Raw genomic sequence first — 22,028 nt, 5'->3', positions numbered from 1 at the left:
ATAACATGCCACAAAACAATCCTTTCATAAATTATTGCACAGGGCCACAAGTTTCCCACCAAGTGTCCATCTGGCTGAGAACTTGAACCTAGAATTTATTTTTTACGAGAATCTCAAGAAAGTATTTACATGGCTGTCAATGACGAATTTTCCAGGAATGTAATTATCATGTAAACAATGTCCTTCACATTACAGTACTGTATTAATTTTTAAAAAATGATTTGAGAGGAAGAGAGAAACATCAATTTGTTGTTCCACTTATTCATGCATTCATTGGATACTTCTTGTATAGACCCCAACTGTAATTTGAACCCACAACCTTGGTCTACTGGAAAGACACCTTAACCAACTGAGCTTACCCATCCAGCGCCTCATTGTATTGAGTTTTAAAGTATTTATGAGTCTCATTTCTAAATATCACCACAAATTAAAAGTCATGACCTCTGATGGGATCTAAGCCCTATGAATCCTGCAGGAATGACATACGATAAATCTTCTCTTGGGAGACTTTTGGGGAAAAATTCTTAACACTTAGATATAAGAAAGATGCAGTCACCTTTCTGCTTCTGAAGTTGTCAGCACGTGGTAATTAGAACTACATCATAATTTAAGACTAGCCATGTGCTGAGGGTGAAAGCAAATATGGTAATTACCAATACCTAACATTATTGAGCCATTAAACTTATAACTTAGGGTTTACTACTAGATTTATATACAGCTACTTAGAACTGAAAGCAACCTGAAAATAGTAGCCTGTTTTCATGCTAGATAGAGATCTAGACTTTTAACATTCCAAATAAAAGGTGGAGCTAAAAGAAATCAACAAAAAAACCTCAGACCCAGAGTTGTACTTAGCCTCACCCCTCACAAACAAGAGATCAAGATGCTTTTCATATTTATTTTTAAAAAAAATCCAGAATGGATCAAAAAGAATAATCCAGGGTACAGGTGCCAAAGGCCAGAAGGTAGCTATAAAAGTGTGCCATAGGAAAATTAGGGAGCCTTATTACCTTGTTTAAAAGCTGTACCTAACATAAATAGCTTAGCTTCCCCTGCTCTACCTCTGAATGTGGCACAACAGGCTTGTCTTGCAAGGCCTGTTGAAGGATCCCATGTATACACACACAGGCTGGTATGGCAATTCTTGAGTGTCTTATATCCCCAGCTGGTTTTATTCCAGGTCTGACTACCTTCATTGTTGTGTGTGGGATGGTTTCACCCCTTGGAAATAGAGGTATTTCAGCACAAAACAATGTTAAGTCTTTACAATCAATAAATCATCACCTTCCTTTTTCGTGCAGCTAAAAAATGATAGGCTAGGGACAGACAGAACATTGTGAGCTTTGTTACTGTTGGAATTACCACTCATTAAATGATCATTAGCTAAGTCACTAAATTTACATATTAAGGGAATTATATATAGAATACTGCAAAAACACAGTAAAAGACTGAAGTCTGCCCATTTCTGCTCAGGAAGTCCCTTCACTCCCAAGCGTCTTATGTTGTCCTTTTGGCTCCAAAGTTTACTGTTATTACTGTTTCTCCTCTTTTTGATCTTCCTTTTGTTCCCCAGCACCAGAACTTCCAGAGCCTTCTCGCTCAGAGGCCATCTGTTAAGAAAACATTTGACAGTCACTTATTTAATGTTAAGGCTGATAGCTTGCTCTCTGGAGCCATATCCCACCTATCCCACCCCCACCCTCCCAGTACACTATTGGTGGTTTCTGTGACTCCTTCCCTTTGACCTCCCTTACAAAGTAGAGTCAAGAAGGAAGGATATTTTCAACATGCCCAGTTCTATATAAAATGGCGATGTAGGGAGCCATCAGTGAGTCATCAAGAGCAGTTATATTAAGATCAGATGAGAAGGAAAATAAGTCATTGAGCAAAACACCCTTCAGTCCTTGTACCTTTTTGTATGCCATTTCGAAGAGCTTCAATGATGCTTGCTGAAGGGAAGATGCTGCCTGCCTTATGTTTTCTCCAGTTTCACTATCTTTTCGAGCCAGGAGCTCTCTCATTTTGGAAATCTCCTCTTTTAGTTTGTTGCACTTAAAAACAAAATAAAACAAAGCCCTCACTTTTTGGGGTTTTCTTATCCTATTACATGAAGCAGTAATATTCAGAAACATTTTTTAAAAACTAAATTCCAATCAAGACCCACACAGACAAACTTCATTGACATTGGTGACAATGCCTCCCACCTTCTTGAACTATTATATTATAAAAGAGGGCTCACCTCATCAGCAGGCAGTTGGTCCTTGTATTCCTCCATCTTGCTTTCTGTATCATGGATGATTCCTTCAGCCATATTAACTGCTTCAACTCGTTCCTAAGAGACATTAGAAATTGAAGACTTCCCAATTGGTTGGCTGAAAGTCCTCACTGAGAAAGACAACATGCTGACTGCTACATATAGTTAGAGTAAAAACAGTAAGGGGGAGAAATCACTGTGGTTGGTGTGAGCTAGTCTGATGTCTGTGAAAGATTTTAGCTGAATTTTTATAACAAAAATCAATATAGGAAGACTTGGAATAAATAAAGGCATTCTACATAAGTTACAACAAAGGGGGAAAGGGGATAGATTGAGGGTATCAGAAGATAGAAGATCAAAGATAAATGTCTAAACTCCTACTTTCATCTCCCAGCTGAAAAGACAGAAAATACCAATCACCTTCTTTCGCCTGTCTTCCTCAGCATACTTCTCTGCGTTCTTAACCATATTTTCAATATCATCTTTGCTTAACCCACCAGAAGACTGGATCACAACTACAGTGAAAAGAAAGCATTTTGTTACTTCCCTGGTAAAATTATTTATCTCACCCTCTATTTGTATTGAGAAAAACAATATGCCTGCTCAGAATAGCCAATCTTGATGTAAATTACGAAGAGGAATACCCTACTGTCCTATAATAGAAGGAAACAAAGGTCTGATATACACAAAGACCAACTATCCTGCCAATCCCCCAAAACTTTAATAAGCTCAGCAATCCAGAGGCTCAGTGCTTGCCTATTTGGGGGAATAAACACATCTGTTAATGTGAATCTGATAATTGAGAAAAGGCAAAGAGGACTCATTCTCCCGAAGCTAGAAAAAGATATGCACAACCTAGAGGGTCTAGTTCCCAACAGAAAGAAATTCCAAGGCCTCTTACCTCATCCTAACAGTCTGATAAATAAGAACACTTACTCTGCTGCTCGCGTCCTGTACCCTTATCTTTGGCAGAAACATGTACAATCCCATTGGCATCAATGTCAAATGTAACTTCAATCTGAGGGACTCCACGTGGGGCTGGGGGGATTCCAATCTAAAGTAAGTAAGTAAATACACAGATTAAGCTCTTCTCACAAAGCGGTACAGTGCTCTAGTTTCAAACCTATACATTCTTCTGGGGAACAAGTCACTTGGTTCCAAGGAGGAACCAGCTATAGTTTCACTTAAATGTACAAAAACAGGTTTATAAGTAAAGTACTTCAGGTAGTACTTCATTGCTACCTGAAATAAACAGGACTTATACCAATAAAGGCTGATTATAGCAAGTAATCATAATTATTATGTACTTGGGGACACAATGAATAATAGCAAATCTCATTACTGTTCATCTCACCAAGAACCAGTAAGCAATACTAATTAGAAGTCAATAATATCAAATGTCTCTTAACACTTGGAGTGCAGGAAACGAGTTAAGTTGGCTCGCGTGAATTGCGCGTACTCCGCGGGAGCCGTCTTTAACTCGGTTCATATAGATTTGCTGTGGAGTGCGGGAAATGTGTAAACTCGGGCCGATTGTAACTGCGTATTACCAAATATTTGTTTGTAATCCACCCTTTTGGTGGATGGAACAAAACCAAAAGACAGAGCCATCTTATATTTTGGCGGGAAATTCACCCGCACTCCAAGTGTTAAATTAGTAACCAGAAATTTCTCCTAATTAGCACTATCTATGAACACTTCCCTGTCTTATATCTTCTATCTATATATATAAAAGCCTGAACAACCAAACGCTATGATGTACACTGACCAACACAGGGCAGATGTTCAACACAGGAGCTGCCCCCTGGTGGTCAGTGTGCTCCCACAGGGGGAGGGGCCACTCAGCCAGACGTTGGGCCCATGGCTGGCAAGCACAGCTGCGGTGGTGCACCCTAGCCTGCAGGGATCTGGCTGAAACCTGCAGTCCAACATCCCCCAAGGGGTCCCAGATTGTGAGAGGGCGCAGGCCAGGCTGAGGGACCCCACCAGTGCACGAAACCGTGCACCAGGCCTCTACTCTATATAAAAGCCTAAGCAACCGTTATGGCGGAACAACTAGTTGATTCAATGCAGGAGCTACCCCCTGGTGGCCAGTGCGCTCCCACAGGGGGAGGGGCCGCTCAGCCAGAAGCTGGGCTCACGGCTGGCGAGTGCAGCAGTGGGAGCCTCTCCTGCCTCTGCGGCAGCACTAAGGAGCAGCAAGCCAAGTGTTAAGGAGCAAGGGGTCCCGGACTGCAAGAGGGCACAGGCCAGACTGAAGGGAGGGATCACCTCCCCCACCCCCGAATTTCATGCACTGGGCTTCTAGTCTACACTAATAAAAGAGAAACATGGTAATTGGCGTACGACCGCTACCCTTCCCATTGGCTAATCAGCGTATCCTTATGCAAATTAACTGTCAGCCAAGATGGCGGTCGGCAGCCATGCACTGAAGGGAGCAGGGAGGCTTGCTTCCTCCAGGGACTGCAGGCTCCAACGTTCCCCGCCTCACTTGCCGGCCTCTCAACTGCAACTCTAAGCAACTATTACTATGTTGCAAATAAGAAGCTAAACAAAACCGGCTGTCAGTCAGCCCCGGACCGCAACACTGTATCCATGTTTTCAGCAGCAAGGCCTCAGAGCTAAAGCTGGCCCAGAATAAAAAAAAAAAAGAAAACAAGGAGCAGTTGGGAGCTTTTAGTCAACTGCCAGCGGGAAAACAGCCCTCAGCCCCTCAGCCAGCCTGGCCAGGCACCCCAGTGGGGACCCCCAACCTGATCCAGGACACCCTTCAGGGCAAACCAGCCGGCCCCCACCCTTGCACCAGGCCTCTATTCTATATAGTAAAAGGGTAATATGCCTCCTGGCACCGGGATCAGTGGAGCAGCGAGGCTCCCGGCACTGGGATCAGCGCAACAGGGGGCAGCGCCCAAACCTCCTGATCAGCCCTGCTCTGTGCCTGATAGGGGGGAGTTCCCCAATCCCCCGATTGCCCTGTGGCTCTGTGTGTGACAGGGTGCAGCGCACCAACCCCCCGCCCCCACGGGCCCTGCTCTGTGTGTGACAGGGTAGAGCCATAACCTCTCCATCGGCCCTGCCCTGAGTGACAGTGGTGGCGCCCCAACCCCCTGATCGGCCCTGTTCTGTGGATAATAGAGGGCGGCGCCCCAATCCCCCTCCACGGGCCTTGCTGTGTGTGTGACAGGGTAGAGCCATAACCTCCCCACTGGCCCTGCCCTGAGTGTGACAGGGTGCAGCGTCCCAACCCCCTGATCCGCCCTGCTCTGTGTGTGGCAGGGGGCGGTGTCCCAGCTCCCCTATCGGCCCTACTCTGTGCGTGACAGGGGGTGGCGCCGCAACCTCCCCATTGACCCTGCCTTGAGTGTAACAGGGGGTGGTGCCCCAACCCCCCAATCAGTCTATCCTGAGCGTGACTGAGGGTGGCATTGCAACCTCCCGATCCACCCTGCTCTGTGCATGACGGGGCGGCGCCCCAACTCCCCAATCGGCCCTGCTCTGAGCCTGACCAGGGGCTGCACTTAGGGATTGGGCCTGCCCTCTGCCACCCGGGAGCAGGCCTAAGCCAGCAGGTCGTTATCTCCCGAGGGGTCCCAGACTGTGAGAGGGATCAGGCCGGGCTGGGGGACCCCCCCCTCCCCCGAGTGCACAAATTTTTGTGCACCGGGCCTCTAGTATATTTATAATATTTTTTTTTGTTTTTTAAATGTATTTTATTAATTTTTTACAGAGAGGAAGGGAGAGAGATAGAGAGTTTGAAACATCGATGAGAGAGAAACATCGATCAGCTGCCTCCTGCACACTCCCCACTGGGGATGTGGCCACAACCCAGGTACATGCCCTTGACCGGAATCGAACCCGGGACCCTTCAGTCCGCAGGCCGACGCTCTATCCACTGAGCCAAACCGGTTTCGGCTATTTATAATATTCTTAAAGTTCCTAAGGCACAAGCAAGGCTTTCAGGTAAAAATTGAAGCCAAGGGCTCTTCAGTTGCAGAATTTGTGTGTACACTATGTTAAGATAACAGACTACCTGTGTTTCAGCAATTTATAGTAATATTAATAGGGGTTGAAATATAGTCTAACTGTACAATAAAAAAGAATGAGGAGCATATTTAGGATTCCCAGTACCTACCAAAGTAAACTGTCCAAGAAGTTTGTTGTCTCCAGCCATCTCTCTCTCACCCTGGCACACTTTAATCTCCACCTGAGTCTGACCATCAGCGGCTGTAGAAAACACCTAGGGAAAAAGAAACTTTCTGGGTTGGCTATCTAATTAAACTACTCCCCTTACACAGAGGACAAGCCAAAGAAAGAAACTCACACTGTAATACTGGAAGAGTCCTAATGTACACAATTTTCAGAACAAAGGCTTATGTCTTTTGCTGGGAACAGGAGTAGGATTAGCACAGCAAAAGGGAACCCAATAGCTATTGTTTCTCTAAGCAAATGCACTGTAAAAAGATGCAGCATTGGCACAGAAGGCCTCAAGAGAAAGTGCCAAAAAAAATGAGATGTTGAAACATGCTCATTTGGGGAAACAGGTCAGAGATAGGACATGCATTTTGTGCTCAGTCACAGGACGTCACCACATACTTTTCTTCAGAATGATGTGTTGACAATACATCACAGCACAAATACAGCAATAGCCAGTTTTTCATAAAAACATCAAAATTAGAAAAGTCAAGACATCATTCTTAATCCAAAGACCCAAGTCATTGTCCAAATAGCCCTGCCTGGCATCGCAGGACACCCATCATTCACCCATAATAGAAGCTCATTGCACTGTCTTGGTCAGGTCATTCTTTTTATTGCCTTTGAGAACAGAAGAATATAGAGAATTTAGTCCCAAATGATGAGGTTTCTTTTGGTAAGTTAAAGAGTGAAGTTTTCTAGGAAAAGTTCACAAAAATGGCTCCAATCACATCCCTCACAGAACCTAGTAATCTCTGTGACAAGGTAGAAAGGGGAGGCTCTTACCTGACTTTTCTTGGTTGGAATAGTGGTGTTCCTGTTAATAAGTTTGGTAAATACACCTCCCAGAGTCTCAATACCCAAAGAAAGGGGAGTGACATCCAGTAGCAGCACATCTGTGACATCACCAGCCAAGACACCTCCCTGAATGGCAGCTCCCATGGCCACAGCCTCGTCAGGATTGACAGCTTTACTTGGGGCTCTGCCAAAGAGATCCTGCACAGTCTGCTGAACCTGAGCACCAAGAAAAAAGAACCTGTCACCCACTACTCAAAGCAACTAATTGCCCAAGATGGGGGAAGAGAACACACCTGTCCCAAGACCATAGCAAATCGCAGGACAAGTTGCTTCAGATCCAAGAATTTCACTCAAATTACTAGTATTTCATAGTTGAATTCTTGTTAATGATCCGAGTATATTATGTAGGTAACACTCATATATTTTACTCACATATGTCATTCATAGCCCTTTAAATTTGGGAAGAATTAGTCTAAGTTTGTTATCTGGTTTCCCATACAATACATTGCATTAGAAATGGTGTAGCCCTGGTTGGTATGGCTCGTTGGTTGAGCATTGTCTGTTATACAGAAAGGTTATGGGTTTGATTCCCGGTAGGAGGCATGCAGGAGGTAGCTGATCTACATATCAACTAAAACCAACTAAAAGGAAGCAGTGCAGAGATCATGCCATGACAACAGTGGTGCTAACATGGGACATGCTCTTCCCTCCTTTTTTAAATAATGTTAGGGAAAAGTGCTATTTAAATAGCATCTAGGATATTTCTAACAGAATATCATCCAGGTCCAAAGCCTCTTGTTTTCTCTCCAGATTTATTCTGTGCATATTTTCCTAAGCCCACATACTTAAAAATTTAATATCAAGGCCCAAGATAATTCCATGAAAGTCATAAAGAACTGCATCTTCAACAAGTTTCCGTGCTCAGTCATTAACTTTCTACACACCTGTCTTTTCAGAATGATGTGTTGATGAATAGAATGCATCATTGCACAAATCTCTGTTGAAGAGTTACAATTAATTAAAAGCCTTAAATACTATGCTGTAAAGACACATGTCCAAAATTATTCCACAGAGGCCAGTTAGTGTCAAGGTTTTAATACATATACTTTTTAACTGATTTTTTAGAGAAGAGAGAAACATCAACCTGGGCATATGCTCTACCTGAGAATCAAACCAGCAAACTTTCAGTGCACAGGATGATGCCCAACCAACTGAACCACACCGGCCAGGGCAGTATCAAGGTTTTAAGCTATCTCTGACCTCATGTTCATTCCTAAAAATTCTTCAAGACTAAAGTTCAGAATCCTCCTAGTCACCACCCCAAGGACATTTTGCCCTTCCTAATCCTTTTTCTTATATCCTTGAATTTAAAAAAGAGGCTGAAAAGAACTCTTCAGTTAAAGCACAAATTCATCCTTTCTGGATTACCATGGAAGAAAGGCCACATATTCATATCCCTACACATAAGCCATTTGTCTCCCCCCAGAAAACATGCAGGTCCTTTCTGCTTGCCATGTTGAGAATTCCATGGATCCATCCATACCTTGGGCATTCTAGTCATGCCACCAACAAGAATCACTTCTCCTATGTCACTCTTGCTGACTTCTGCATCTTGCATAGCTTTTTGGCATGGGGCGATGGTCCTCCTGATTAGCTCAGCGACAATCCCCTCAAACTGAGCCCGGGTCAGCTTCATATTCAAATGCTTAGGTCCAGATGCATCCATTGTAAGATATGGCAAGTTGATGTCAGTCTGCAAAGGAAGCAGGGAGATCAGTAGTGGTGAAGTTTCTTTCTTTTTTTAAAAAAAATATATTTTATTGATTTTTTACAGAGAAGAAGGGAGAGGAATAGAGAGTTAGAAACATCGATCAGCTGCCTCGTACACACTCCCCACTGGGGATGTGCCCGCAACCAAGGTACATGCCCTTAACTGGAATCGAACCTGGGACCCTTGAGTCCACAGGCTGACGCTCTATCCACTGAGCCAAACCGGTTAGGGCAAGTTTCTTTATTCAATAAATACTATAGAACAGGAAGACTTTGAATGCCACAGTGGTCACACCTACTTTAAAGGAACAGCTACCAAACACAGTGACTCTTTAAGAGTCCAACTCTTATCTCTCCAAAGGTAAAAACACTTCAGAATTTTATTATTAAACAATGAAGATCAGAGGAGAGAAGCAGGAAAAAGCCCTGTTCAGGAGACAAGAAATATTCTACCACTAAATATATAGGGTGGGGCAAAATTACATTTATAGTTGTGAGTACACGAAACAGTTCATTCCTATATTATTATTTACTATATTTTCTATACAAACAACTGTAAACATACCTTTGCCCCACCCTGTACATTAAGAACCATACTACAGCCTGGCCAGTGTAGCTCAGTAGCTGAGCATAGACCTACGAACCAGGAGGTCACAGTTCAATTCCCAGTCAGGTACATGCCTGAGTTACATGCTCAATCCCCAATGTGGGGCATGCAGGATGCAGCCAATCAATGATTCTCACTGATGTTTCTATCTCTTTCTCCCTCTCCCTTCCTCTCTGAAATCAATAAAAAATATTTTTTTAAAGGAAAAAGAATTACACTACTGTTTTTTTTCCACCAAGTTTTAAAAAACTCCACGTATGGTAGTTAAAAACACCACCACCACATCCAAGATATGCTCCAAACCAAATAACCTGCCACCAAGCCAGGGCTTTATGTTTCAGGAAGACGATTAGAAAGCTATGAACAACAGAGACGCTCTTTAACTACAAGGACTGATTTTACTGCCATCATATCCACAGAGAGCTGCTAACATGGCCACAATCAGACCATGTAGTATCTAATATTTAATAAACCCCAAATCCTAATAAGGTATGGATTAAAAATATTTAGACCTGCCCAACGTGGCTCACTGGTTGAGCACTGACCTATGGACCAGGAGGTCACAGTTCAATTCCTGGTCAGGGCACATGCCCGGGTTGCGGGCTCAATCCCCAGTAGGGGACATGCAGGAGGCAACCGATCCATGATTCTCTCATCATTGATGTTTCTATCTCTTTCCCTCTCCCTTCCTCTGAAATCAATATATTTTTTTTAAAAAGGAAGAATATTTAGACCAAAAAAAGCTCATCACTAAACATGTTGAAACAGATGTCCTAGGGGTGGACCCCCGGGAACAGAATTACCTTATGCCTCTCCTCTAACTTCACATCAAAGCAAGGCCAGCAGGGATTAAAGACTGAGGGGAGCAAATCCTTAAACGTTTCCTCGGGTAAAGTACTGGGACTATTAAATGCTTAATATGAGAGTTTGAAACGGCCCCCGTGAGGTAGGGACGACCCTGGTCAGGTCGAAACGGCCCCAGTGTGGTAGGGACGACCCCGGTGAGGTTGAAACGGCCCCCGTGAGGTAGGGACGACCCCACTCAGGTCGAAACGGCCCCGGTGTGGTAGGGACGACCCCGGTGAGGTTGAAACGGCCCCCGTGAGGTAGGGACGACCCCAGTCAGGTCGAAACGGCCCGGTGTGGTAGGGACAACCCCGGTCAGGTTGAAACGGCCCCAGTGTGGTAGGGACGACCCCGGTGAGTTGAAACGGCCCCCGTGAGGTAGGGACGACCCTGGTCAGGTCGAAACGGCCCCGGTGTGGTAGGGACAACCCCGGTCAGGTTGAAACAGCCCCGGTGTGGTAGGGACGACCCCGGAGAGTTGAAATGGCCCCCGTGAGGTAGGGACGACCCTGGTCAGGTCGAAACGGCCCCGGTGTGGTAGGGACAACCCCGGTCAGGTTGAAACAGCCCCGGTGTGGTAGGGACGACCCCGGTGAGGTTGAAACGGCCCCGGTGTGGTAGGGATGACCCCGGTGAGGTTGAAACGGCCCCCGTGAGGTAGGGACGACCCTGGTCAGGTCCAAACGGCCCCGGTGTGGTAGGGACGACCCCGGTGAGGTTGAAACGGCCCCGGTGTGGTAGGGATGACCCCGGTGAGGTTGAAATGGCCCCCGTGAGGTAGGGACGACCCCGGTGAGGTTGAAACGGCCCTGGTGAGGCTCAGACGGCCCTGGTGAGGTTGAGACTACTCCAGTGAGGTTGGGACAAATAAAGGGGACCAGTATGGACTGATGTACAGGGGTAGATACAGAAGCAGAGCAACATTGAACAGAATGTTAAACTACAGTGGGAAGCCTGGGGAGGGTTGGGGGGGGGGGGATTAAGAGACCAACTGAAGGACTTATATGCATGCATATAAGATTAACCAATGGACACAAGACACGGGGCAGGGCGGGGCGGGGGGTAGGGGCCGGGGGAATGTCAAGGGGGGGAAAAAAGGAGACATATGTAATACTCTTTGTAACACTTTAAGAAATAAAAATTATTAAAATAAAAAAAAAAAAATATGAGAGTTAACACATCTTCTGTAGAAACAGTGTTACTGGGTTTTGCCTTAAAGAATACCATTGACGCCGAAACCGGTTTGGCTCAGTGGAGAGAGCGTCGGCCTGCGGACTGAAGGGTCCCGGGTTCGATTCTTGTCAGGGGCATGTACCTTGGTTGCGGGCATATCCCCAGTGGGAGATGTGCAGGAGGCAGCTGATCAATGCTTCTCTCTCATCAATGTTTCTAACTCTCTATCTCTCTCCCTTCCTCTCTGTAAAAAATCAATAAAATATATTTAAAAAAAAATACCATTGACAATTTCCTTCTTTCTTTGCAAAATGTCAATAATCCGAATTAGAAAATAGAATTTCATCATCCAAACCAATGATTCAATAGAACTTTTTGTGACACCAGCAATGTTCTAAAATCTGCGTTGTCCAATTCAGCAGCCGCTAGCCACTTATGGCTGAGCTCCTGAAATACAGCTAGCACAACTGAGGAACATAATTTAAAATTTGTTATTTAATTTTAAATATCCACAAGTGGCTACTGTTTTAGTGTAGTTCTATATGCAAAACTCCAGGACTCTCAACTCTATAAAATCAGTTCATCACAGTTTTGTCCTTCATTTTCCTCAAATCCAAGTATCTTTCACTATCAGTCCTCTCTCTTACCAACTGATGTGCTACAATAGCCTCCCAGGGATTTCCCACATCCACTCAGGTTGCCTTCTGCCACAGAACCCTTCCCCACTGAAAATAAAACTGCTCTATCGGCCAAAGTGCTTTTCATAAACCCAAATCTGACCATGTTATTGCCCCCACACAAAGTTTTTACTGGTTTATACTCAGAAGATACCAAAACAAATCTATAAAGCTAGAGCTCTGTCCCATGCCTGTCTGCACTTCAGCCACACTGACCCCTTCTCAGCACTGCATACTTGATTAATTCAGCATTTCCTAATTAACTCATCTTTCAGACGTCTCCTTGCTATGTCCAACACCTCTTTCAACTGTCAGGTTCCTAATATAAATCTAACTTTGCCTTTTTCGTACATTAATAACTTACATTCAGAGTATTTATTACTACACGTTCTAAGCATGTTACATGTATGTATGAATTTAGTAATCCTTGAAATTCTAAGAGGAAAAGTAGCACTATTATCTGCATTTTATAGAATGGAAATGTTAAGCCCTAACCGGTTTGGCTCAGTGGATAGAGCGTCAGCCTGCGGACTCAAGGGTCCCAGGTTCGATTCCGGTCAAGGGCATGTACCTTGGTTGAGGGCACATCCCCAGTAAGGAGTGTGCAGGAGGCAGCTGATTGATGTTTCTAACTCTCTATCCCTCTCCCTTCCTCTCTGTAAAAAATCAATAAAATATATTTACACAAAAAAGAATGGAAATGTTAAGTCATTCACCCAAGGTCACAGTGCTAAGTGATGAAATAGGACCTGAACCCCAACAGTCTACTTGTAGAGCCACTCTTAACCTTTCTTTTTTTTTTTTTTATATATATTTTATTGATTTTTTACAGAGAGGAAGGGAGAGAGATAGATAGTTAGAAACATCGATGAGAGAGAAACATCGATCAGCTGCCTCCTGCACACCTCCCACCGGGGATGTGCCCGCAACCCAGGCACATGCCCTTGACCGGAATCGAACCTGGGACCCTTCAGTCCGCAGGCCGACGCTCTATCCACTGAGCCAAACTGGTCTCGGCAACTCTTAACCTTTCTTTACATTACTTCTGGCTTGACATTTTAAAAATCTTTGACATTTTACATAATGTTCTAAATAACGTCCACCTCCCACAACACACTAAACTACACGAACAAGGGTAGTGTTTCTTAGAATTTATCCTAAAGGTTTATAATCACACACGCACAAACATTAATGTACAAGGATGCTCAATATACCTTGCTATAATGACAAAATGCTGAGGAAAAAAATAATCCTAATGCCTATCAATAGGATACAGCAGGTCTTTGAGTAACATTTTGTTATAACATTGATGAGATGTCATAGGAATTTATCAACTAGCCTATGAAAAACTGGTTTCCTTATACAACATTTTGCTTAAAACTCACAGGACCTATTGATGATATCAAGTGAGGACTTACTGTACAGCCACATAAAAACCCACCAACCTTCCCCTCCAAAAAGTGTCAGACCCCTGGGAAGAATTATAAGCTATTCTCTGGCAGACTGCAATATTTCAACCCTAACCCATCATGTTGCAAAGTTCTGTCACTCTGTATGATAGCAGGGAACAAAGCAACATCATCATCATCATGGGTGACTTTGTACAACTTAGTCATTCCTCGTAGCTACTTAAAAAAAAAAAAAAAAAATTCCATGCCCTAACCGGTTTGGCTCAGTGGATAGAGTGTCGGCCTGCGGACTGAAAGGTCCTGGGTTCGATTCCGGTCAAGGGCATGTACCTTGGTTGCAGGCACATCTCCAGTAGGAGGTGTGCAGGAGGCAGCTGATCGATGTTTCTCTCTCATCGATGTTTCTAACTCTCTATCCCTCTCCCTTCCTCTCTGTAAAAAATCAATTAAAAAAAAAATTCCAGGTTTGACTCAAGTTTGATACCTCTTCTCCTCCCATTGGTAATCAAACTAAAAAAAGTAGTCACAGGCTCTGTTTCTCTGCCACCTAAGAACCTGAAATTAAATCTCTTGCCTTTCATCTTGTTTCGTCTCTGACCCGGATCTACCATACTTTCTACATTTCTATTCTTGGTTATTAAAGCAAAGTGAAGCTTCATCTCTCTGAAATGAAGCAGGACAGGCTGACACCTTAAAACAGATGCTGAGCAAATCTGATGCCCAGAGGGAAAAACTTGCTCAGGTGCATAAACCCCAGCCTTCATAGCTCACTTTCTAGATCGGTGATTCAAATTAAAGGAGAAACTATTAGAGACCCACACAAAGAGGTATCTTGAGTTAAGTGAAGACAGCAGTGCTGAGAGTCTCCTGGTATTTACAGGGTAACAATTATAGTTTTGCACACTGCTAGTCTAGATTTTAGCTCCAGTACACATAACCTCTGATTTGGATGGTTAACAAATTTAGGTCATCCATTAACACACACACACACACACACACACACACACACACACACACACACACAACACCTGCTCCTTTGCTCACGGAAAGGTTTTTACCACCAATCAGCAAACGGTAAGACAATTAAAATATGCTATTCCAGTAAGCTCAGGCTGAAAAGATCCATCAAGACTGCTGGGATTTGTCCATGTCTCACCTGCACAGATGAGGAGAGTTCACACTTGGCCTTCTCAGCAGCTTCCCGAACTCTTTGAAGTGCCATGTTGTCTTTGGTCAAATCAACTCCCGTCTACAAAGTGAAGACATTAATGCTAGTATTAATGAGGTGATAAATACTCTTAAATTGCAGTGATACGCTGTTAACAATTCAAAATAGAGCCATAACTTTATAAACAAGCATAAGTTACTTCTTCCCTTTAAAATTCTGTAGGGAAAAGAAAACCTATTCTAAAAGGGCTATCTATGCCTGGAGTCAGAGGGCAGAACTGATCTCAGTTCTTTCAACCGTAGGAGTCTAGCTCAAAAAAAGGAGTTCCCATTATTCTTTTTTCAATATTGTACAAAGAGTGCCATACCTTTCAACTGAAACACAAACATTTCAGTGTTCTACTCGGCAAAAAAAATTAGTGCTCTATTCAGGGCAGCTATCTGAATAAGGAAATTTTCACTATCCCGATGTCTACAGATTAACCACACCAGTAACTAACCTCTCTTTTAAACTCCTTCACAATGTGTTGTAGCAAGGCCTGGTCAAAGTCTTCACCACCTAAGAAAGTGTCTCCATTGGTGGACTTTACCTCAAATACTCCTTTCTGAATTTCCAGGACAGAAATATCAAAAGTTCCACCACCTAAATCATATACAGCAATGCTAGAAAGAAAAAAAGGAAGGCCTTAAGAAACAAAAGCAATGATACAACATGGCTAATCCTTGGAAACATATCTGACCAGCACATGGTGGAACCTATGCCAATATACACTTCAATAACCAAATAAACTTGCCTATTTTCCCCAAAGTCTAATTATCATGAAATTTGATAATTGTGTGACATTTGTATTAACATATGGCCCTAACATGTGAAGTATGCATACAGTTGAAATGAATAAATTCACTTAAAAGCAAAACCACTCTTTTGGAGGAGAGGGAATGACCCTATTATATTAGACCAGTACTTAGGGGAAAATAGTGAATAAATCCAAGAATTAATCACTAAGAAATCAAAATGATGACTCGGGATAAGTCTTGGTGGAGTTTATTATATAGACTTACACTTTATCTTCCGATTTGTCTAGACCATAGGCCAGAGCAGCAGCTGTGGGTTCATTAATCACCCGAAGCACATTCAGTCCAGCTATCTGACCAGCGTCCTTAGTGGCCTAAAAAAGAAAAAAGCATTTTCCACCTTTGTGTCCGCAATACCATGAATTTCCTAAATAAAAATGCTAATTGACTCACCTGTCTTTGTGAGTCATTGAAATAAGCTGGGACTGTGATCACAGCATTTTTTGCTGTATGCCCCAGGTAATTTTCTGGAAAAGAATCAAGGAATGAATCCAATCATGCGATTGTCAGTTGAAATAGGTAACAGAATTACTAATGTAACCTAACAACCTATATCATCCTTTTGGAGCCACAAACAGCACACACCAGTTTCTCAGCATGCTAAGACCTAACATGTAGAGACCTTGTAGGAAAATACTCCAACTGAAGATAATAATTAAAACCCAAGACCTCACCTCTAACACTTCAGTGAAAGTTCAACAACTAGAATGACTTAAAATGACTACTAGTTTCATCAATGGGAAGTTCTAAACTTTTACCTAACTAACAGACAAAAGCTTATGTGTCATCTTTTGGCTTTCAAAATACTACTCCCCTACTGGAAAAAAGGAACAAGAAAGCCACCATTAGGAAAATTTGGAAGATGTATTCAATCTGCAGAGAATAGTATGAAGAGTTTTGCCATTCCTAGGTTTTCTGTATAAAAGCCACCAAACTCATCCAGGGGACACTGGGGTATAAAAGCTAGTGATCTCAGATAAATCACCCAGTTCTTGATACTTTCCCAGACGTGAACTAAACATCTCACCTGCAGTCTCTTTCATCTTCATCAACACAAACGCTCCAATCTGACTTGGAGAATAGAGTTTTCCATGAGCTTCAACCCAGGCATCACCATTGGAGGCACGGACAATTTTAAAGGGAACATTTTTACTGCAAGACACAAAAATTGTATTTGAAAAAACATGGCAGTACAATCTACCATGAATATCCACCCTCCCATCCCCAGAAATCCATGGTCAATGATAACTTCAGAAATGAATTTAATCTAAGTCTTTAGAAAGTAAACATTAACATGTCAAAACACCCTGATGAAACCCAAACATTCTCTACTTCCCACCAAACAAAAAACTTAAGCAGGGGCTTTGGAAAATGATTATAGTTATCACTTATAGGACCCAGAAATTCCATTACTAAGTATCTAGCCAGGAGATATGAAAACATGCGTTCACACAAAAACCTGCGGCAGCATTATTCATAATAGTTAAAAAGTGGCCCGGCTGGTTTGGCTCATGGTTGAGCATCGACCCATGAACCAAGAGGTCACCGGTTGGATCCCCAGTCAGGGCACATGCCCAGGTTGCAAGTTCAATCCCCAGTTGTGCAAGAGGCAGCTGATCAATGTTTCTATCTCTCTAGACCTCTCTTTAAAGTCAAGAAAAAAAAGGGGGAAAGCAAACTTAATGTCCATTAACATAAATGGCTAAACAAAATGTATATATCCAGACAATGGAATATTATTTGGCCATATAAAGTAATGAAGCACTGATAACATGCCACAACACAAACCTTGAAAACTATCTGATCAGCACATGCCACTATCTGCCTTACGAATTTAACACCAATTTACATGGCCTAGGAATGACTAGCCAAATCTTCATATACCACATCTATACACAGCAAAGACCTAATCTGTGGAGGCAAAAATAAATTTTTTAAAGGAGATATCCTTTTGGCAGGAGAGGGCTTGCCCCCAGGGACACATAAAATTACTAATGTGCTCAAGGGAACTTGCTAAAAGATTCTTTTGTGTGGCCTCCGCAAATAACTATGCTTTTGTAATTACTCACATGTCTTTCTGGACTTCAGGGTCGTCATATCGCCGGCCAATAAGACGCTTGGTAGCATAGAATGTGTTGTTTGGGTTGGTGACAGCCTGTCGCTTGGCAGGCATGCCAACAAGTCGCTCACCATCTGTTGTAAAGGCTACAACTGAAGGGGTGGTTCTGGCACCTTCAGCATTCTCCAGCACCTAAAACACCCAAAGCAAGACAGAGAACGAGGTTCCAGTGACCACCACTGTCTTTGTATTAATCATTTAAGACAAAACAGATGTCAACTCACAACATAAATGCTCAAGAATAGTGGATGTTCAAAATATCTTAATTTTGAAACAACAGAAAGAAAACCAGAATAAATATAAATCACAGCTTTCATAGTCAATGTAAGGACAAGGTAATCTTTCCTTCTAGAAGAATTAAATCCATTTCTCAATTTTTTTGGTAATGGCTAAAAAGTTTCAGGCATATAAAAATTGCCAAGAAACAATTCAAGAATCTCAGGTGCTCTAAATATCAAGAACCTAGTGGGAATAAAAGTGTCATAAAAAGAGTAAGGAAACTTCTGGAAGAATAGCTACCATAATAGGAATCTCCTAAGATGCTTTACTTAGGTTGCAGCCCATGTGTTATGTGGAGCTCCACTTGGGATTGATAACAGAAGTAATCTGTAATCTGTAAGCCATCCCAATGGTAATTTAGTAGTCCAAGAGGACACACCTAAATCCTTGGAAGTCAAATCCATTCAATTATCAGCACCATGCAATTGTGACCCAGAGCTTCAAGTCATGCTCACCTTTGCTTGTTTACCTTCCATAACGGCCACACAGGAATTGGTAGTACCCAAATCAATACCAACAACTGCTCCCTTGATTGCTTCTGATCTGTAAAATATTTAAAACAATGCTATAGCTATCATTTTAATAGTGATCTCCAAAATGGTTACAGGAATACATAAGAAGAAAATATTGGATACTGTGGGAATAATGGCACATTACATAATCTGAAAATATAGATGTGTCATTTTTTCCTGAACAGAATCATTAATCACAAAGTTAGAGACCACTGCTCTGGGGTTTAGAATTTATCTCTCAAAGGAAATAAAGTTACACTTACGCATAGTCCCGCTTTGAGACAATTCTGAAAGTCTCATGACTAAGGCCATTCCAGCCATCCTAAAAAAGAAAAAACAGTTACATCAGCCATTATTACATATGAAAATTTGAACTTGTTCCAATTATTCTTCTGAAAGTCTTGGACTCTCATTCTACTTAACTGAGTGGCTATCATGTATAAAATATACTGAAATGATGAAGCGTTTCATGTATAAAGAGGCATTTCGGTACTGAAACAGCAAGCTGAATAAAGCCCTATGTATTACAGGTATAAGTTTATTTAGAAAGATTTACCCTGACCCTGCCAAGCAACTGCTTTAAAGAGATAGAATTAGAAATCTTGTGGAGTCAACTTAGAAAAAAAAATTTTTTCCCAGGAGTAACCTCCAACCAGGATCAAAGAAAAGACCTTTGTTACGACCTAATTTTAGGCTACTTCCAAGCCTTTCTTTAACCCCAGGAAGACAATTCCAGTTCTTCAAAGATGTAGGCTTTTGATCGTACGTGGTAACAAGCACCATGGCTTTCTCACAATTTGCTTACATTTTTTGAAATAACAGAGGACAATCTTAACCCCAAAATGTGGGGGAACTACCTACACAAACATTCCTAAGCAAAAGAACGGGAACTCGATTCTGGATTAATTAAGGTGTGTTCTTGCTTCATTTCATCTTTGCAGCGGGGTCCTTGCACACATGTATCTTACAGAAGAGAAGAGCAGTCGTCTCCGACTCGTTGGTGAGAATACAAACCTGAAGAGCGGTTCCCTCCTAACTGGAATTGCATGCCTCGCCCCCAAGCTCAAACCTGTTTAATCAGCCACAAAACGGGTCGTCAGGACCACTACCTACTACTTCGTGAAATAAGACTCCGCGCTGGCAAGGGGTGTGACTCAGCAGGGCTCGAGACACGGAGATAAAACCTGAAATGGGCCTTGAATCGGCAGCGCTGATTGCAGAAGGCCCGTTACCTTTCTTCCCACCGGATCTCTCCCAGAGGATTCTGACCCCGAAGGGCGCGTGGCCTGCAGCTCTAAGGCCCAAGACCGTGAGCTGTGAGCCCCTCGGGGAAGGCCTGGAAGTTTCTTACCTGGTGGCGGGCGACCGTGGGGCCCCGGGAGGCTGCAGCGCCGACGAGACGGGATGCCGCGGCTCGGCTGGCGCTTATCATGGCGGCTAAACGGTGCGAGTACGAGGCAACAGTCACTCGGACAGCCGGGAGCTGCGCTGCGCTGCGCGGCGGTGGGAACGCTTCTGGAAACCTCCAACCACGTGGGGTGGGGAGGGCGGGGGTTGGTCGCTGGAGCCTGGAGGCCCGCTCTTCCGCTGAGGCGCTGCCTGCACTGCCTGACCAGAGACTACCTGACTGCCGCTGCCGGAGTGAGCGCGTACGGCCAATACGCTCCGCAGCATGATGGTTGAAAAAGTGCGTCCTTCAGTTCTGGCTGTGGCAGGTACGGGCTCAATGAGAGGCGAGGGGGTTAAGAGAAATATAAAGGCAACAACCTTGGACAGCCCTGGTCCTCGGAGGCAGCTAAGACTCAAGGTCACACGGGATAAACTGCGAACGATTACAGTCTCCTTGCGTCAGTTGCGTGAGAGGAGGGGCCTCTTGCGCCTGCGCAGCTGGCGCCCGGCTGAGCGCCTGGAGCGCATGTGCCCAGGGAGTGGCGGAAAACAGGGGTGGGGTCTAACTACAGCTCTCATTGGATGTCCCACCGAACGTAGCCGGAGGCGAGCCCGGGCGTGTGCACGCTCCTCGCGCGTGGACGTTATCCCTGCTCCCGCTCCGAGCCGGAGGGCGCCATCTTGTCCTGGGTGTTCTGTGTAAACCTCAGGCTCGGAACCTTCGTTGCTCGTCCCCGTCCTTTACTCGTTTTCTGGCTGCCTATTGGTATATATATGTTTTTTAACCTTTATTTTTATTGTTGACACTATTACACATGTCCCCAACTCCACCCAGCCTCTGCTCCTCCTTCCCTCTGGCCATCACATCACTGTTGTCTGTGTCTGTGGGCTATGCATATATGTTCTTTGGCTAATTTCTTCAGCTTCTTTAATCGAGTCCCCCGGTCTGTTGGTACCGCAGTAACTGGAAATGCGCATACACACCCTGGGCTGGCCCTCACTGAGGGTGCTCGGGGCCTTCTCAGACCTTATGCTGGTTGCTAGGGACAGAGACTGGGTTCTGTAACAAAATGGCAGTGGCCACCGCGCTGACCAGTTTCAGGTTTTTGAGAAAAAGAATTAATTCATTGATTCAACAAATATGTACTGATGTGACAGACACTAAGTACACAGTGGAAACAAAATGTGAATTCACTTATCACTGCTTGAGCTTACTTTTGCAAAGGAAGCAATTTATCCTTCAAGCTTTAAAGTCCTATTTCAGAAGAGAAAGATACTCCACTATTAAGTGATCACTGTGAGGAATTGTAAAGGAAATGTCGGGGGAAGTTGGGGGAGAAGATAACTGGAATGTGCATTGTGAGGGGAATGGAAGTAAGAAACAAAAAAAAATGGATATAGATGATACAGATTCTTTTTCATTTACTTATTATTTATTTATTTATTTATTTATGAGAACATTTATTGGACAAATTACAGAGGTAGGAAGGAAGTAATTCCTAGCCCTAGCCGGTTTGTCTCAGTGGACAGAGGATTGGCTTGGGGACTAAAGGGTCCTGGGTTCGATTCTGGTCAAGGGCACTGTTAGGTCCCGGGAGGAACGCTGGAGGCCCGAGTGGTGCAGCATTACAAATGACCCGCACACCAGGTGGCTGGGCCTGGATGGCTCCAGCAGCACCCAGTGACGGGAGTCAGTGGCTTTTTTTTTTTTTTTTTTTTTTTTTTTACAGAGAGGAAGGGAGAGCGATAGAGAGTTAGAAGCATCGATGAGCGAGAAACATCGACCAGCCGCCTCCTGCACACTCCCCAATGGGGATGTGCCCGCATCCAAGGTACATGCCCTTGACCGGAATCGAACCTGGGACCCTTCAGCCCGCAGGCCGATGCTCTATCTACTGAGCCAAACCGGTTAGGGAGGATTCAGTGGCTTTTTTCTGGGCGGAGACTTCTTTATGCAGACCCGGAGGGGAGGTAATGGAATG

At 43.8% G+C, this 22,028-nt stretch overlaps 1 protein-coding gene, 1 long non-coding RNA gene and 2 other non-coding genes across 4 annotated transcripts in view; 1 reads left to right on the top strand and 3 right to left on the bottom strand.

The window, feature by feature from the left end:
* Positions 1-878: 878 nt before the first annotated feature.
* On the bottom strand, positions 879-20,181 carry HSPA9 (heat shock protein family A (Hsp70) member 9). Its single transcript, XM_070414895.1, has 17 exons — positions 20,009-20,181; positions 18,921-18,979; positions 18,601-18,688; positions 17,817-17,998; positions 16,775-16,899; positions 16,141-16,214; positions 15,955-16,061; positions 15,393-15,555; positions 14,882-14,974; positions 8,787-8,996; positions 7,232-7,459; positions 6,387-6,491; positions 3,191-3,308; positions 2,675-2,769; positions 2,240-2,332; positions 1,911-2,051; positions 879-1,610 (listed from the first exon to the last, which is right to left on the bottom strand). The coding sequence occupies exons 1-17, from the start codon at positions 20,087-20,089 to the stop codon at positions 1,533-1,535; spliced, it is 2,040 nt and encodes a 679-aa protein (XP_070270996.1). The 5' UTR covers positions 20,090-20,181; the 3' UTR covers positions 879-1,532.
* On the bottom strand, positions 6,818-6,886 carry LOC139011878 (small nucleolar RNA SNORD63). Its single transcript, XR_011471694.1, has one exon. It is a non-coding gene; the product is annotated as a small nucleolar RNA SNORD63 (small nucleolar RNA).
* Positions 8,160-8,234, bottom strand: LOC139011877 (small nucleolar RNA SNORD63). Its single transcript, XR_011471693.1, has one exon. It is a non-coding gene; the product is annotated as a small nucleolar RNA SNORD63 (small nucleolar RNA).
* A 1,646-nt stretch (positions 20,182-21,827) lies between the features above and the next one.
* LOC139011652 (uncharacterized) overlaps positions 21,828-22,028 on the top strand; it is a 38,844-nt gene continuing 38,643 nt past the window's right edge. The window contains exon 1 of the long non-coding RNA XR_011471615.1: positions 21,828-21,878. This is a non-coding gene — a long non-coding RNA (uncharacterized lncRNA). The remainder of the gene's footprint in view (positions 21,879-22,028) is intronic.

The sequence above is a fragment of the Myotis yumanensis genome, unplaced genomic scaffold (assembly GCF_028538775.1).
Source record: "Myotis yumanensis isolate MYYU_CA2020_CCGP unplaced genomic scaffold, mMyoYum1.0.hap1 SCAF_5, whole genome shotgun sequence".
Lineage (NCBI taxonomy): Eukaryota > Metazoa > Chordata > Mammalia > Chiroptera > Vespertilionidae > Myotis > Myotis yumanensis.
The sequence above is the reverse complement of the archived record's forward strand: the minus strand, read 5'-3'. Positions and strand labels throughout refer to the sequence as shown.